This window comes from Cyprinus carpio, chromosome A13, assembly GCF_018340385.1.
Source record: "Cyprinus carpio isolate SPL01 chromosome A13, ASM1834038v1, whole genome shotgun sequence".
Classification (NCBI taxonomy): domain Eukaryota; kingdom Metazoa; phylum Chordata; class Actinopteri; order Cypriniformes; family Cyprinidae; genus Cyprinus; species Cyprinus carpio.
This window is the reverse complement of record NC_056584.1, coordinates 7487104-7503983: the sequence shown is the minus strand read 5'-3', so window position 1 is coordinate 7503983 and position 16880 is coordinate 7487104. Positions and strand designations below refer to the sequence as shown.

General features: G+C 39.7%; 1 protein-coding gene across 1 annotated transcript; it reads left to right on the top strand.

The window, feature by feature from the left end:
* The first annotated feature begins 796 nt into the window (after positions 1-796).
* LOC109073051 (suppressor of cytokine signaling 5-like) lies at positions 797-15692 on the top strand. The gene is made up of 2 exons (XM_042768514.1): positions 797-1269; positions 9316-15692. Exons 1-2 carry the CDS (start codon positions 1119-1121, stop codon positions 11022-11024), a joined length of 1860 nt encoding a protein of 619 aa, XP_042624448.1. The 5' UTR covers positions 797-1118; the 3' UTR covers positions 11025-15692.
* The last annotated feature ends 1188 nt before the right edge of the window (positions 15693-16880 follow it).

The following is a 16880-nucleotide window of genomic DNA, read 5'->3' as shown; positions in this document are numbered from 1 at the left end:
AAAAAAAAAAAAAAAACTCATAACATTTCCATATGTGGATCAGAATACTGTATATTGTCTAATAAATACACTAGGCCTACATTTGTGAACATTTTTGAACCGCTGGATATTTAGTGTCACTTTAAACACAATGTTTGCCCTCTACACAGTAAGGAAAAAAAGTAATATTTGTACTGAGAAAAACTCCAGCAGCAGATGTTTACAGAAGCCACTTGTTTTATTATTACTATTTGAATTTTGCACCACTTGTTTTTTTTTTTGTTTTGTTTTGGGGTTTTTTCTCGGTCAACAGAAATGTCTGTAAAATCACTGGATATGTTCTGGTAGAAAATTACCAGCAGTTTTTTGTTGTTTTGCAATGTAGTTTAACATCCAACAGTGGATATACATTTATCGTTTTGCCATGTCCACTATATGTTCATACACATCTTAAATTAATTTTAGTATGTTACACAGCATTCTGCTTTGGAAATTATTATTATTTTATTTGGGATAAATTTGTTTTCTTATTAGTTAGGACTTTATGTATCTTAAATATCCAAAAGAAAGAAAAAATCCACACCTTTTGACACACACACACACACACACACACACACACACACACACAATATATTATATATATATACACACACACATCAGTAATTATTATTTGTGAGAGATCTAATGACATTATGGATAAACTCTCCTATTGATAAGCAATACACACACACACACACACACACACACACACACACACACACACACTGAGCTGTTAAAGGCAACAGATGGCTACTCTGTCTGATTGACTATAATCATTAATCATTCATCCCTCGGCACTCATGCATTATCTCGAGTCTCCACGTTTTCAGGGTGGCAACCGAGGCAACGCTCTTCCAATCTGCAATCTCACTGGTTGGCCACCACGCTCGTCACTCCCCATCCGTCGGAAGTGCGTTCTCGTCCTGCGTCTCCCTACAGTCTGAACCCGCCTGCGAGCTCGCGCCGTCGGCCTCCTCCTCACGCCTTTGCTAGGTTTGTCCAGCAGAAGTACGGGTTTGGTGGAGCGGAGATCTGGCCTTGGATTATGCTGCCATTCCAACCGACCAGAACGATGTGGGATTCAGTTGCTCTCCTGTTTTATGAAAGCCGACCTCAGGAATGAGCACTTCTGCTCCCTCGCTCGTGATTTATTCGCCAGGACTGAGCGTATTCGGGACAGTAGCGAGTCTAACAGCTTTAACAACCTTCAGACAAAAGACGGCTGCGAAGTAATATTCACAAATAAAAGGGGTAGGTACGGCAGTGTGCGTTATCCGCTCTCTGGATTGCAATGCGCCATGCTTTGCGGATTTTAACACGTTTTATTTCTAGCCGCTTTTATGTGCGATTTAATGTAACGGAACGCGAGTGATGTCACCGCTGGATTTGCATGTTTCCCCTCGATGAATGTTACAATGTAACATTCCAACATCCTCCCGTATGTCTCTCTCTCTCTCTCTCTCTCTCTCTCTCTCTCTCTCTCTCTCTCTCTCTCTCTCTCTCTCTCTCGCTCGCTCGCTCCTCTCCACGTTGCTCACTCGCTCGATACCTGCGCGTCACTTAAAACACTCTTAAAAGAGATTGAATTCACCAAAAACATAACTCACGTCTGATACTGAGTGTTACGCATCCTCCTGCGTTCCGTAATATGAGCGTTGTTACGGAATGGATTACGGTATTTTGTGGATACGCACTGAAGGACGAATATACAATACTGTATGTAACGTTACAGCGTTAGCGATTACATGCTCGAACGATGTCTTCGCACGAAAATACAAACATTTATTAGTTACTGAATCTGCAGTCAGAAGGTTCGCTTATCATCGTCAGCTGCATGTTGTTTGTAGCTAACTGATATCTCTTGGGTCCTAGTTAGGGGTCGTTAAAACGTGTCCACCGTCAAGATGTTGTTGAAAATTATGCGTGAGGGAAAGTGTGTGTCTTAGACTTTCCCCACATCCTTTTGCATTCATTTTAAATGGTCGTTGTGGAGGATTATTTTTTTTTTTAAATACAAATAATCCATGTAGTCACCTTAGCAATCGGGTTGTCATGTGAGTTTTTAAATGACCGATTTTTGAAAATGTACCTTTGCCCAGTTGTTTGACACTCAGAATCATTTTAGTTATTTCAATTAGTAAAGTTACGTTGCAGGATTTGCTGTTGCCGTGAATCGACCCATGTCTTTGTCTCTGAAAGTAATGCTCCACAAATAACTTTTCTTTACTTTTTTTTTCTCCTTTCGAAAGAAAACACACTTCCGCCCCTTAATGTTGTCCAAAAGCCAGACCACTCATCTGGACCCCATGAGAATAGGCGTGTCAAACTGAGAGAAATTGCAGAGGATATTTTCTGGGTTTAATATGAGGCTGCTTAACAGCAGTATTCTAACTTCGTCCAGTTTTTCTCTTTAGGGTGAAGCACTTAGGTGTAGTTTAGCTTCTTCTTCAGGAGGTCCTTATAGTTGATATACAAAATATTATTATGCTGTGAACAGTTTTTATTTTATTGCTTAAACTGTAGTAGTTTAAATTTGGATAGTGTTCCTTCAAATAGCTTAAAGTTGCAAGGCTACCTATTACGTTTTCAGTATTTGAATTTGAAACGTAATTATTTTGCACCCTGCACATTTATCTTTTTTCAGTTTAGAGCAGTGGTTTTCAAAGTCTAAGACGGTGAGCCTCCCTTTTGACACAACTTACCCAATGGTGCCCCCACCACACACACACACACACACACACACACACACACACAGAACAATGTCAGACTGTTAACTCACTTTTATCATCATTTGTGTTAACATGAAAAGTGCAGTTATTTTTAGAGTAATAACAAGTAGGTTAATATAACGTTTTTAAAACTAAGAATAATGAAGCAAAAACAATGATGGATTTTATTTTAGCAATTTAAAATTGTAAGAACTGTCCACCCCAGTCAAAACAGTCAGATGATCTGTAACAGAGAGTGTGGAAAGAAATTTAAACAATGGCAAAATTTAAACATCTTGACTACTGATTAATATGCTTACATAATTATATCCTTACCTTAGTGAGTGGTATGCATTTGTTTCCTCACTGCGCAGAGAAGACTAATTTGTGGTTGCAGTGACGTTAGAAACAGACAAAGGTCATCCTCCACTTGAAGAAGTGAACGATATTTGTTCTTGATTAATGTCAGAACAGAAAATCCTGATTCGCACAAATACATCGAAACGAATGGTAAAATTTTCCTCAGTGCCCTTTGTGTAAGTTCAGGAAATTCATTTTGAACAGTGAGCCAGAAATGTCCAATGGAAGAGTGTGTAATCATTTGCTTCAGTTCATGATTACTAGTCAGATCAATCAAAGCCTCTTCGTCTTGTATAGACAGTGCGTCACTTTCTGCTGGCTTGAACTTGAATGGATTGCGAATCCACTTGTCCTGGATTGTCTCGATGGAAAAATAGTGTGTGAATTGCTGACACAGACCCTTTAGGTGTTCAGCAACCAAAGGCTGAATAGGAAACACTGTCGGCCCTGCCTCTTGCATGAAGTCAGCCAGTGTAGGAAACATGTCCAAGCATCCTTTCTCCACACGAGTGGCCCATAGATCCAGCTTTCTCTGGAACGAGGACACTTGCTCAAATGCCGAAAACACATTACAGTCGCTGCCCTGCAATGATGTATTAAGTATGTAGAGGCGTTCAAATATGTCAGACAAATAAGCCAACCTTGCGATCCAGCTCGAATCACTCATGTGCCTGCGTCAGTGGTGATTGAACATTGGACAGAAAAAGTAGAACTTCCTCACGCAAATTAAAAAGTCGTGATAGAACTCTGCCCCGAGACAGCCAGCGGACTTCGGTGTTCAGAAGCAGCTGTTTGTAATGCTCACCCAATTCATTGCATAAAATGTGGAAAAGACGAGCATTTAGAGGTCGTGCTTTTATAAGGTTGACAATTTTCACAGCTTCGTCGAGGACACTCTGAAGATCATTTGGCATCTTCTTGGTAGCTAAGGCTTGTCTGTGGATTTTGCAGTGGGTCCACACGGCTCTCGGAGCTACCTCTTTAACCCTCGATATGAGACCACTGTGGAGGCCTGTCATTGATTTTGCCCCATCACTGCATATGCCACAGCAGCGTTCCCAGTCTATATCGTTCTTTCTCACAAATTTGTTCAATTTGTTGAAAATGTGTTCACCTGTTGTGTGGATAGGCAAAGGACTACTAAATAGAAACTCTTCTTGAATGTTCATGTTTTTCACGTACCGCACATATGTTAACAGCTGAGCACAGGTGGATTCGTCGATCTGGAGTGCAAAAAATGGGCTGTTTCTGACACTTTCTAACACTTGCTCCTTCACATCCTGTGCCATGTCTGAGATGTGCCGACTTATTGTGTTGTCAGAGAGTGGAACAGAATCGAGCTTAGAAGCCGCTGCCTCTCCTAGCATCACGGAACACAGGTCTTTTGCTGCCGGCAGAATTAACGTCTCTCCAGGTGTATGTGCTTTGCCTGCCTTGGCAATACGCAATGCAACGCATTATGAAGTTTCAATGGCCTTTCCATTTAACTTGACAAAATCTTCCACAATTTTTTTCTGACCTTGAAAGGTTTGAAGTTTTCTCTGGAAAAATTCTGGAGGTTTTCCTGCCACCTCAACATGCTTGGTTTCAAGGTGTCGCCGAAGTTTTGCGGGTCTCATGCTGTCATTAGCCAAAATATCTTGACAAACCACACATAAAGGTCGTGGTTCATCAGCTGGTCCTGTCCACGTAAATCCTAAACTCAAATACTGATCATCATATTGTCGTCTTTTGGGTTTAAACCCTGAAGTTGAAGGCTTTGAATCGGGGGTCTCAGAAGCCGCTCCATTTTATTAATAGGCATATACCTGTATTGATGGGCTTGCCAAACAGCAGCGAATTCACAGCTATGGCTTTCTGGGTGAAAAATGTTTCTCATATTTTGACTTTTTATTTTTTTAGTATTTAGTATTATATACAAAAACCTTTAAATATAATAAAAAAATACTTATTAAATTCAATTATATTTTTAATTTATAAATTTTCCCCGCGCCTCCCCTGACATGCTCTGGCGCCCCCCCTGGGGAGGTGCGCCCCACACTTTGAAAACCCCTGGTTTAGAGCAAACATCAAATTTATTAAGACAGTTGGACTGCATTTTGTAATGCAAGATATTTACGGTCACTGGTCAGTTTTATGATTATAATATACAGTTTCTTTGTGTTGTCATGTCTTTAGTTAAACACTCTTTTTTTCCTTTTCTCAATCTTGCTCACACGCACTGTTTCCTAGCTCTTCCCACACATTGCAATACATTCAAGTAATCCATGTATGATGTATTATTTTCAAGGTAACATTAGCATAAATAATCAATGCAAGCTTATTTTCGGTCTCTTCTTTAGAATGCTGTGATCAGACTAATGAGTAAGGAGTACACAGGGCAGAGGTAGATGAGCTGCTGAGCTCATAACACTCATTCAAACTGGCACTTCATCCACACACTCATGACCCACACTGCCAAATTGAAGTGCCTTTGTGCCGCACAAGAGGAGTTTCATATCCCAAACTGCTGGTCTGTGCTTGAGCTCTGGCCTTGTTAATTTTCGGGAACTCTCATGCTTTTCTGTATTTTCTCATCTGAGAGAGAGCGCTGGATCAGAGCAGTTTTTAAAGAAAAGACAGACTGTCCCTATTTGACTCTCTAGTCTTCTGAAGAGAACTTCTACACGACATGCATAGTCACAGAAGTGAGAGTTATCAAACTGTTCTCAGAATGCCTCATCTCTACACTCGCATAAAGCAGGGAAGGAGGTTGCATTTACATGTAGTGTGTCTGTTGGGTGTTCAACCAAAAAAATTGAAATTTTGCTGAAAATGTAGTCCCTTTCAGGCCATCTAAGATGTAGGTGAGTTTGTTTCTTCATCCCAACAGAATTGCTTTTCAAACAATGCAGTGAATGGGTGCCATCAGAATGAGAGTCCGAACAGCTGATTAAAAACCTCACAAGTATCCACAAATAATCCACACCACTCCAGTCCATTAATTATTATTAAGCGAAAAGCTGGATGTTTTTAAGAAACAATTTAAACATTAACGCATTTTAACTTGAAATTGTTGTTTTTGGCCAAAAGTCAGTAAAAAAGTTCATACACTATTGTCATCTCACATCAAAATCTACATACATATTTGTTTTGAACTTTGCTTGATTGGTGCATATTTCTCTGCTAATTCAGACAAGATCACTTTTTCACTGGAGAAAGCAATATTATGGATAGAGGACTCTTTGACCAGAATTGATGGTTTAAAGTAAAAAATGTCTTGATGGATTTATTTCTTACAGACATGCAGCTTTTCGTTTCATAAGACTTTAATTGTTGGACTGAAGTCATGTGGATTATGTTTGGGTAATAAAGTTGGGGTCATTAAATTTGAGTGATGGGTAATCAAACTCAGCATGCTATTCAAGGTGTTATGTTCTCAGATGATAAATTAAAACAGTTATAGTAAAGTTCTTCAGCCATGAGCTGCTCTTGATATTTCAGCTGGACAAATCTGACATATAGCCATTAAAAACAAAGCTTGTTATAGCTTAAAATCTTTTTGAAACAGATGCAGACACAGTCAAAATGGAGAAGTGTTAATTAAACGTCACTGTTTTGGTCAGTGGTTTCGGCCCTCCAAAACTTCATTTAATTCCAAAAATTCATGTTTTTGCTGCTGCGGCTGAAAATTTTTGGTTGCAGAAATCTCATCACTGTCATTTATTTGCATTAGCTTTTATTGCATGGACATTTGGCTGATATCTCCTTTGTTTCATGGAAGAAAGAAAATAATACAGAGAAAGAAAGAAAATTAAACAACACAAATGTGAGTAAATGATTACAAATTTAAATTTTTTGAGTGAACGATCCTTTCAACTAATGTCTGTGAAGAAAGTCATTCTCAGAAATGTTCTTCAGAAAGATATATCACTTTTGTTGTCCCAGGACCATTTTGTAGAGAATACCCTCTCTGTGCATTTATTCTTGGAAGCCAAAGCTGTTTGTTTTTTGTGAAAGTGATCTGCATAGTCAAGGAAAAAATTATGCCAACTCCCATGGAAAAACAACAAGGCCGATGCATCTGATATTGCAGTACATTAGAAATGTATTTGGAGGCTGAAAGGGCAGAGTTAGAAAAAAAAAAGAGCATGTGAAATAAAAGAATCCAGGTCTCATCACATCATTTTTTTAGTGTTATGTGAACATTACTTTGCAGGTGCAATGTTATTATTTGGCTTGTGATCAGCTACAGTAAATGTGAAATTGTTGATTTAAAGTGCATGTATTTGCCAAAGATCAACTTCTCAGCACTTAAACATTTAATGAAACCTTTAGAATTGTTGCTGGAGTGAAACTGGATAATTGGTTATTCACAGGGAGCTTGGTTGACAGGCGATCTAACCAATCATAACGCTGAATTCGCCATTTTGTCAGACAAACATCCAGACAGGAGATTAGACTAACTTCGGCGGATTTAAATTTGAAAAATGGTGTATTGACGTCTTTCCGTGGTTGAAACAAGATATCTTCTGATGATCATGTGTTTTTTGAGCTTTAACTAGAAAATATGAAAAGATCGGTTCACGTGTTGCTTGAACCGAGGCACTACGTTGATCTGTCACAACACATTAAAGAGCCACAAAACTGTATTTATTGTTTGATTTTCTTAAAATTGACAAAATTTGAAAGCTGAGACTTTGTTTCATACCAGAAGTAACTAACTCTGTCTTGTCTATCGGTGAGTTGTCAGTGTCTTCTTTGCTCCTCTGTGCATTTTTCACTGTGTGAGAACATGATGTGTGGCGTGAAAGAGGCATGGCTTGTTGGACATAGCAACAGTAACTAAGAGGGGGGCGGGTCTTTGCGAAGGGCCAGTTGGGTAGCTTAGAGCATTGGTGCTATCTCTCTGTGTGTCAGTGTTTCTTCAGTCTTATGTAACTTTCTTGGCATATTTACAGTAATTTATAAATTCAAAAAGGCTACATGTACTAAATAGTTGAGGTCCATCTAACAATTTGCCAATCATATAATATGGGATTGTTGGAACACAGTGTTAGATATTTGGTGTCTTTATAATATGTAAAGAATAGAATATGATGAAACACAATACATGATAGTTTTGATAATCTATATTGTAGGCACTGCAGTTGTTTGTACATTAGTCCTGTTGGTTTTTGGTCCATCTTAATTTTGGGAAAGGAGGTATTTGAAGTTCATTTTGTTTCATTTGTATCTTTTTATTCTATTGGATTTGTCCTTTGCTTTTTTATTACTGACAATTTAATTATTTTCAATAATTTTGAGGACTTTTTGTTTGCTTGAAATTCCTCTGGTCTCTACAATGTAGATGTCATAGCAACCTTATTTACAGGAAATACATATTTCATTTTTATCACTATCTTTAAATCACTCATATAAAGTTTTGGTCATATGGCCCCCTCGTAATCGTGTTAAATAATCGTGATTATGATTTTTGCCATAATCGAGCAGCCCTAGTTCAAATATTAAGTTCTTCTTTTAATTCATATGTATTATCTTGGCATTAGAGTAGTCAACCATATATTTTGCTCTGTGAAGATGATACGTTTGGTCTTCTCTTATAATGGGGAGATCAGAGGGTGATCTGCCGGTGGCCTCAATTTAGCATAACTTGTGCAGTACAACCACAGTGTTTTAAACAAGATCAGCACTTTTTCTTCCTGAAAAAGGGAAAAGGAACCACCCCTCAGACAGACCTTTTTTGTCTGTCTGCATGTTCTTTGTCTGTGCTCCCCCAATCCATACTACTTTACCTCTGTCTATTGTGCATTTGAGTGTATATATATATATATATATGAGAGTGTGTGTGTGTGTGTCTATTGCCATGACAGTGAAAGTTCTTGGTCAGGTCCAGACTGGCTCAGTAATACAGTACATACCAGCAGATCAGCTGGGAGCAGATCCCTCAGTTCATTTATAGCCGTGGCCTTGTGTCGATGCATGTCTGCCTGGCAACTGTACCGCTCCTGCATTCACCCAACATATACATGCTCTTTGTGTATAAAATGATGCACACATTATTTGTGCTTACAAACTGACCATGATTTTGTGCTGATTTATCTGTCTAACATATCTTACATCTTAAAGTTTGAAATAACTTGTTAACATCTAACATCTCCTGTCCAGTGTACACCAAGATAATATCACAAGTCTCTGATTTATGAACTGCAACAAGATTTTAATTGATAATTCTTTGTTTTTCTGATAGGTAGTTGTCTCCATTGTATGGAGAAAGTGGGCAAGATGTGGGGTAACCTCAGGAATCGATGCCAAGCCCTCTTCCACAACGATGGCTCAGAGTCCCATCTGTGTAACCAGGATTTTGATTGCGTCCACTGTGTGGTAGACTTGGGTATGGGAGCACATGCAGAACCCTATGAAACTAGGTCTTCCACACCCTCACGAACATTGTCACTCCTCCCACTGGTTACTGGAGGACGCAGAGGCCATAACTGTGTGGCAGACATTCCCCAGATAGTAGAAATCTCCATTGACAAAGAAAGCGAGGATGCACTGATGGGTCCACTTATCCGTAGGGACTCCTATTCACGTCATGCTCCATGGGGAGGTAAAAAAAAGCATTCTTGCTCAACTAAAACACAAAGTTCACTTGAGGCTGACAGGCGAACAGGACACTCAAGAGGAAGTACAGCCAGGAGGGAGCGTCGATATGGAGTTAGCACTATCCAAGAGATGAATGATTCTGTAGGAGCTGGCAGCAGTGGGTGCAGCCTTAGTACCCGTTCTCTACGACAGCGACTTCAGGACACTGTAGGCTTGTGCCTTCCACTCCCCACACATCGCCACTCTCAGTCAGCCAAAGGCCAAGTGTCCTCCAAACGTAAGATCCACCTCACTGAACTGATGCTTGAAACATGCCCTTTCCCACCCGGTTCAGATCTGGCCAACAAGTGGCACCTAATTAAGCAACATACAGCGCCAGTCAGCCCTCATTCCTCAACTGCTCTTTTGGATGTGTTTGATTTAGCGCATCCATCCCCTGAAGATGAGGAGGAGAGGCTGCGTGAACGGCGTAGACTTAGCATAGAGGAAGGAGTGGATCCCCCTCCAAATGCGCAGATCCATACGCTGGAGGCAACTTCACAGAACTCTTCCCTCTATAAACTGGGACCAAAGATGGCTCCTGGTGTTGGAGAAGGCCTTGGGGAGGGCAGAAGTCTGGGAACAGTCTCCGCCATTTCTGGGGGGGTATCAGGTATTGTCGCACAGGTTTCAGCAAGTATGGCAGTGTCATCCCACACTGTTGACTGTGACTCTGAGGAAGACTCAACTACTCTTTGCTTACAGACACGAAAGACCAAGCAGAGGCATGCTTCTGGGGACACACACTGCTCCAGACAACCCGGGCCTTGGAAGGTCCACACACAGATTGACTATATCCATTGTTTGGTGCCTGACTTACAGGCCATAACTGCTCTTCCTTGTTATTGGGGGGTGATGGACCGGTACCAAGCAGAAGCACTGCTGGACAGACGACCAGAGGGCACCTTCCTGTTACGTGATTCTGCACAGGAGGACTACTTGTTTTCTGTTAGTTTTCGACGCTACAATCGTTCATTGCATGCACGCATTGAACAATGGAATCACAACTTTAGCTTTGATGCGCATGACCCCTGTGTCTTCCACTCTTCCACAGTAACAGGCCTGCTGGAGCACTATAAAGACCCTAGTGCCTGTATGTTCTTTGAGCCCCTGCTTACTTCTCCCTTACACCGGACTTTCCCTTTCAGCCTTCAGCACCTGGCACGAGCCGCCATCTGCAGACACACCACCTATGATGGCATTGGTGCCCTGCCACTACCTCCAACCATGCAGGACTTCCTGAAGGAGTATCACTACAAACAGAAAGTCCGTGTGCGCTGGCTAGAGAGAGAGCCACCACTCAAGGTCAAATGAGGTCTGGCTCTGCAAACGAGAGAGGCAGAAGTGTGGGCAAGAGCTTAGCCGCCAGAGTATGTGGCTCATATTATCCAACATACAGCTGGCTTTAGACACACGGCAACAGAGGATGTTATGAACTTCCAGCAGTTTTTTTATTTTTTATTGGTTAATACTACGCATGGAATCCATACATGTTTCAGTGCAGTACATTCTGTCAAGCTAGCTTATTTGCTGAATTGTCAAGCATGGTGGGAATGAGATGGACTTATTCTCTCTGCTCTTTTATCTTATGACCTTAAATCCTTTGGCTCTCTACTAGCCTGCCCACATGCCCCCTGCATTCTATCTTCTAGTGTTTTACACTATTTTGAGCAGTGAAACTGAGTGTTGTCACATTAACTAGCCTATTTTTTCCAGGCAAATGGATGACATCTACAGAAGCTTAGTCCAGTGATAAAATATATTCAAGTAATCTTGGGTGTCTTCATACTTGATTATCTGATACTCTCTAAAATTTAATGTTAAATATCTAGTCATGTTAACTGTATGCCTATTTGCTAAGTCATGACTAATTTATCAACAATACCTTCAAGATACCTTACAGTGATCTCCTACAACTATCAAGTTCTCTGAGGCAGCACTTGTTAAGCCATGTGTACATGGACAGGATCACAGATACACAGCACTCTCAGCACTAAGCATGCTTTATTTTTAAAATTGAGGCAGACAGAAGTGAAAGGCATGAAATAATTGCGGGGAGGCGGGAGCGCAGTGTGCCATATGATAGAGGGGACAGATTATTTAAAACTAGGCTCTCTTGTAGTGTCATATTCCAGCATAATCCTTGTTTTAAACAATCTATTTTACTATTTTCTGTTTTTATCAGCGACAGTCTAAAATGACATATGGCACTTTAATTGTTGTTTGTGTACCGCACAATGACTTATAGACTCAAGTACATGCATATAAACCGATAACATTGTCTGTGTGGTTTTTTTATGGACCTTATTCATAGAATGTCAATTTACCCCATATTCTTAGCACGAGTCACCCAAAATTTATGTTAGTGTCAAGTGTCTCTTACCTTGCCTGTGCATATGTCCTCGAGGCTATATTTTAGCTAACATGGTTATATACGCAACAGCTGAAAGTGGACCGAGAAAGTCCTCTGTAAAACTTGTGTAGATACCTCTTAAGATTGTTTTCACTTGAGATATTGTTGGAACACAGACAGATGCCATCACCGCGTATATATTTAATGTTTATTGGATTAATGTCCAGTTATGTTATAAAGTTTGGTTGGTTCCACTTGATAATGTTGCACTTTTATTCATTATGAAGCACGCAGCTATGCTTCCCTCATCATAATTGTATGCACTAGTGATTGAAATTCCCTGAACACTGTAAAATATAGTTACAAAACTCTATACTTTTGATGTGCTTGGTCTTACCCAAAAATTCAAATAAAGCCAACAAAATCATACTAATATATATTTAATATCAGATGTTCAGCATTACAATTGGTACAATTGGTTGCATTTGGGTGTTTGAGGATCAGCGACCAAAGATGTGCATCTTTAGGTTGTTATTGTGAATGAGAAATCTTCCACCATGCCTCTTGATTATTTATATTGAGTTCAATGAGTTAATTATAGTGTCCAGTTTGCTGGCAGAGTAGCACCCATTTTGAAGCCATTTATTTGAACTGCAATTAAATCCACAATTAAACTCTTTCAGAATACGCCTCAGGTGTCACTTAAAGGAAGGCATTTTGTTAATTTTAGAACTTTTTTTTCTACTCTATTTTTCCACTTGAATGACCTGAATAAATACTCAAAACAACCATCTTAAAATTTCTTCCACCCTGCACACTGTATGCTCTGTATACAGGCTCATTTTATGTCAACTGTGTAGTGGTACACGTCAGATGATGTCATCTGCTTTCAAGACTTCAACTTTGAGAATAATATACCTTTCATTGAATTTATATACAAAATATGAGCACTTGGTCGCAGCTATCAGTTTAACAGCCTCTCCCCGAGCCATACTTAAAGAAAAAACGTCTAAAACCAACCTGGTTTTAGTAGGTCTCCTAAGGTTTAGACACTTTTCAGTTGGTCATGCTAGGAGACCAGACTGCCCAATTGAAGACCGGCTTAGCCTAAACCAGCTAAGACAAGCTTATAATATTTAAATTTGACAACTGTTGTTTCCCAGTTTTTGTGGCAAGTCAATGTCAAAAAAGTAACATGGTGTTACCATGTTTATTAGGATATGGTAACATGGTAATTCAAAGGAATTTGGACATGTACCATCACAGTGCCATGTTTTTTTTCAGAACATGTACCATAGTTCTTCTATGGTATTCTATGACGTTCTGTGAAGTATAATAGTATGTGGCAAAATACAATGGTGTGGCTATAATCTGGTACCACCACAGTACCTTTTTATAAAGAAATGCTCATAACGCTAATCTGAGGAAATTTTTCCCTATTGTAAATTCTCAACGATGCTGAAGGCGTTCAGCAGAAATTCGTGATGCTCTTTCCCATTTCAGGAATGAGTTCAAATGATGTAACCCACTGCATTTATGACAGAAAGCTTCATTTTCAAGGGTGTTGATTCGAGGGCTGTTAAACGCTTAGCGATAGCCTGGTCCTCACCAAATCCTTTGGATGTTTTTAAACACTGAGGCAAACTCATGCAGTCATTTGGGACTTTGTATGGCACTGCACAGTGAGCGAGTCTCTCCTGGCAGAATTACACCCTGCCCTGACTTACAGGCACTAATCACAGGCTAAATTTAATATGCTAGCCTCTAAATTTACCACCTGCTAAAAGGACCATTCTGTGTTTCTTGATGGGTGCTGTGAAAATAGAGAAGAGAGGTACTTTTTGCTCTAATTTTTCCTCTTCCTCCCAGGTCTGACCACATCCTCAGCATCACCCTCTTTCTTGGGTATGTAGTGCTGAAAGCAGTGAGCGTGTTGTTTGTTTAGTCTGGATACTAGCTAAAGTTAGCATTAGCAAGAGGCTAACACACACAGTGCTCCATTGAGAAACACTGAGTCCTGCAAGGAATGGGGCTTGGTTTGAAACCGCAGTCGTTTTTTTGTTAATAGTTTAGAGAAAGTGTTATGAGGGAAGTGTAACACACCAAACTAATCCAACACAGTGTTCTTCAGTAACTCAAGCCTGGTTTATTGCATTCAAAATAGTGCAGATAAAATAGTAACAGTGGGACTGCAGAAGTCAACAAAGATTCCAGTGAGGGGTCTTGTTTTGAGACTTCTGTGAGCTGTGTCTTGTGCTTATGGCCTGAGGATGCTTTGTCCTTGTCTTCATGATTAACAACTTGATCATTTTGAAACCGCTTCTCTATATGGAGGAGTCTGATGTTCTTTTTGCCCTTTTTCCCCATGGGAAATTTCTTATGTCAGCCACCGTAGCACATACTGACCATATGACCTTGTCAAGTAGACCATGCCTGCAAGCTAGCCGGTGAAAAAACTGCTTCATACATGCACGCATATTCAAATGTACCCATAAATGTTAAATGTTGGGATGTACTAGTGAATTATAGAGTGGACTTTATGCTACAGACTGTGGCAGGGCAGCAACTGATCTTGAACTTACTAATCCTTCTGTTTAGATCATAACTCTTTTAGCTCTACTTTAGTGTCAATGTGTAAAGTTCTTGGGCCTCATTTATGAAACATGCATAAAACCATCCTTAATGCGAAAGCAAGATCATTGCTGAATATTGAAAAGGAGATGATAACAAAAAGTTGTTGTCAGGTTTCTGCCCATAGCCATTGCAAAATATGTGGATTTTCCTATATATTTTGTCATTTATTTATTAATTTAGTCATTTTACACTTAAAAGTCTTCAGACGACTTAGTCAGCAAACATGCTTTTTACTTGGTTTATATATAAAAACACTGCCGTGACAGTTTTAGCCTTTGTAAATCCCAATTTGTTCCTACACAGGATCAAATCCATGGACTTTAGGATTCAATCTGAACTTACATGGCTTTTTTTAAATGAGGCCTTTGATCTTTTCGAATTTGGTGCCAAAATATGATGTGAAAGGAGTTGAATAATAGTTTTATGCAAGCAGAGTAGCATTTAACGAATTGTTATTTTTTACATAAATTGAATCTCTAATACACATTGAGTGTGATGTAACCATGGTTGCAATCTTATGTCACTTTAATGCTATATGTGCACGCTTGTAGCAGTATGTATGTGGGCGCTGTGGTGACAGGGCTTGACGATGATGGAGGCTAATGGTTGTCATTCTGCCTCCTCGACCGCCTTATACCTTCTGACCAATCGCAACAGCCTTCTCAGCTAACCAGCCACAGACTAACTGATCTCTAATAATACAGTATCACCAAATATTGTTCGCTGTTCCCTTCGATCTTCTTCTCATATTATTAACTAATATCTGAGAGGTGTTTTTTAGAAAACAATGATGTTCACATTTTAGTTTGTGTTTTGTTTGACTTCTGAATATTTTCTTGTACTCTGTTTTGTTTTCTTTGCATAGCCTGTTCATTGTCACAGCCAATGCACTTGTAGATGTCACTCTTGGTGCTTTGTGAATGCTTCATTGTCTTAATATTATTAATAAAATTTTGAGTGTATTCCATGAAGTAAGTAAATATGATTACAAATTGGTTTCTTTCATCTGGTCATTATTTTGATTTCATACTTCATATATGTAACTTTCTGACTTTCTGTACCAGGATTACCTTAAAGTCATCATTGACCCTAATTTATGTCCCTGACCTTTTTGTGCACAGTTCATCGGTGCATGTCATTGCAAAGAAATAAAATTATTCTATTTTTTTTTTTTTTATCAGAATCTACCCCTAAAATTATTCTCTATATTGATGTCATCACAAGACGCTCTTGTTTTCACTATCCACTCAATTCTGCTGGATAAAATCCCATCCTACTTTTTTTGTTTCATTCACATTTTGGAATTAAAAGCGACCAAAAGGTGGTTTCATGTTGGTTTCAATAACAAGAAGCATCTAATCTTATTCCATCATTACAGAAATTCACATGATCTGGACTGAGTTTGGCCTGGAGGTCAGCGGTGTTATTTGTCCTTTTGAAATGAAATATAAATAGCATCCAAGTTATCAGTTACACATTACCCACCCAAAGCTTCTGAATAATTGAACATATCCTTTGGACAAGGGGGTTGAGCAGAAGCAGATAAGCAATTTATGTTTACTTTATTGAAAATGACATGATTCAGTGCTCAAACACTGCTGGACCATCAATGAAAACTGATCTTTGAAAACAACACTTTCTCAATTTCTGCTCTTTATAGCACACTGCACACACAGATCGAATTCTATCTGGTGGACTAGGTTTATTCTCATTTTTTCACTTTGGTGAATGTAATCTGGTTAATGGGGGTGAATGAAAAGCTGTCCTAGTTACAAGTCTCTCATTCCCGATTCCGCTCATGCTTTCCATAGGCAGCATACCTCCGGAGCTCTCGCTCAAAACATGTGCGTGAGCTTTTCTCATGCCTCATATCTCCACACATCATCCATAAGCAGAGCAGAATCAGAGAGGGAGAAAAAGCCGCTGTCTCTTTTGCACTGGACGGCCTCCAAGTCTGTGGTGGTAAAGTGAATGGTGACCTCTCTCTCACCTCTCCCTGCCTAAATACACATGCACAGGCTCCCATCCATATTTCATACCAGAAATACATCCCCAGACAGTATTTTACACCAAGTGTGGAAGGCAGCCGTCAAGTCCAGGAGGAGAGGGCAGGGCCTAAATCAGCTTCATGCATGCTAACCTGGCCACCAGAGCCAAGAAAAACAGCCATCACTATCGTACTG

Coding starts and splice junctions, on each gene's coding strand:
- LOC109073051 (XM_042768514.1), top strand. CDS start 1,119: ATGAAAGCCGACCTCAGGAATGAGCACTTCTGCTCCCTCGCTCGTGAT. Junction 1,270..9,315: donor AATATTCACAAATAAAAGGG/GTAGGTACGGCA, acceptor TTTTTCTGATAG/GTAGTTGTCTCCATTGTATG.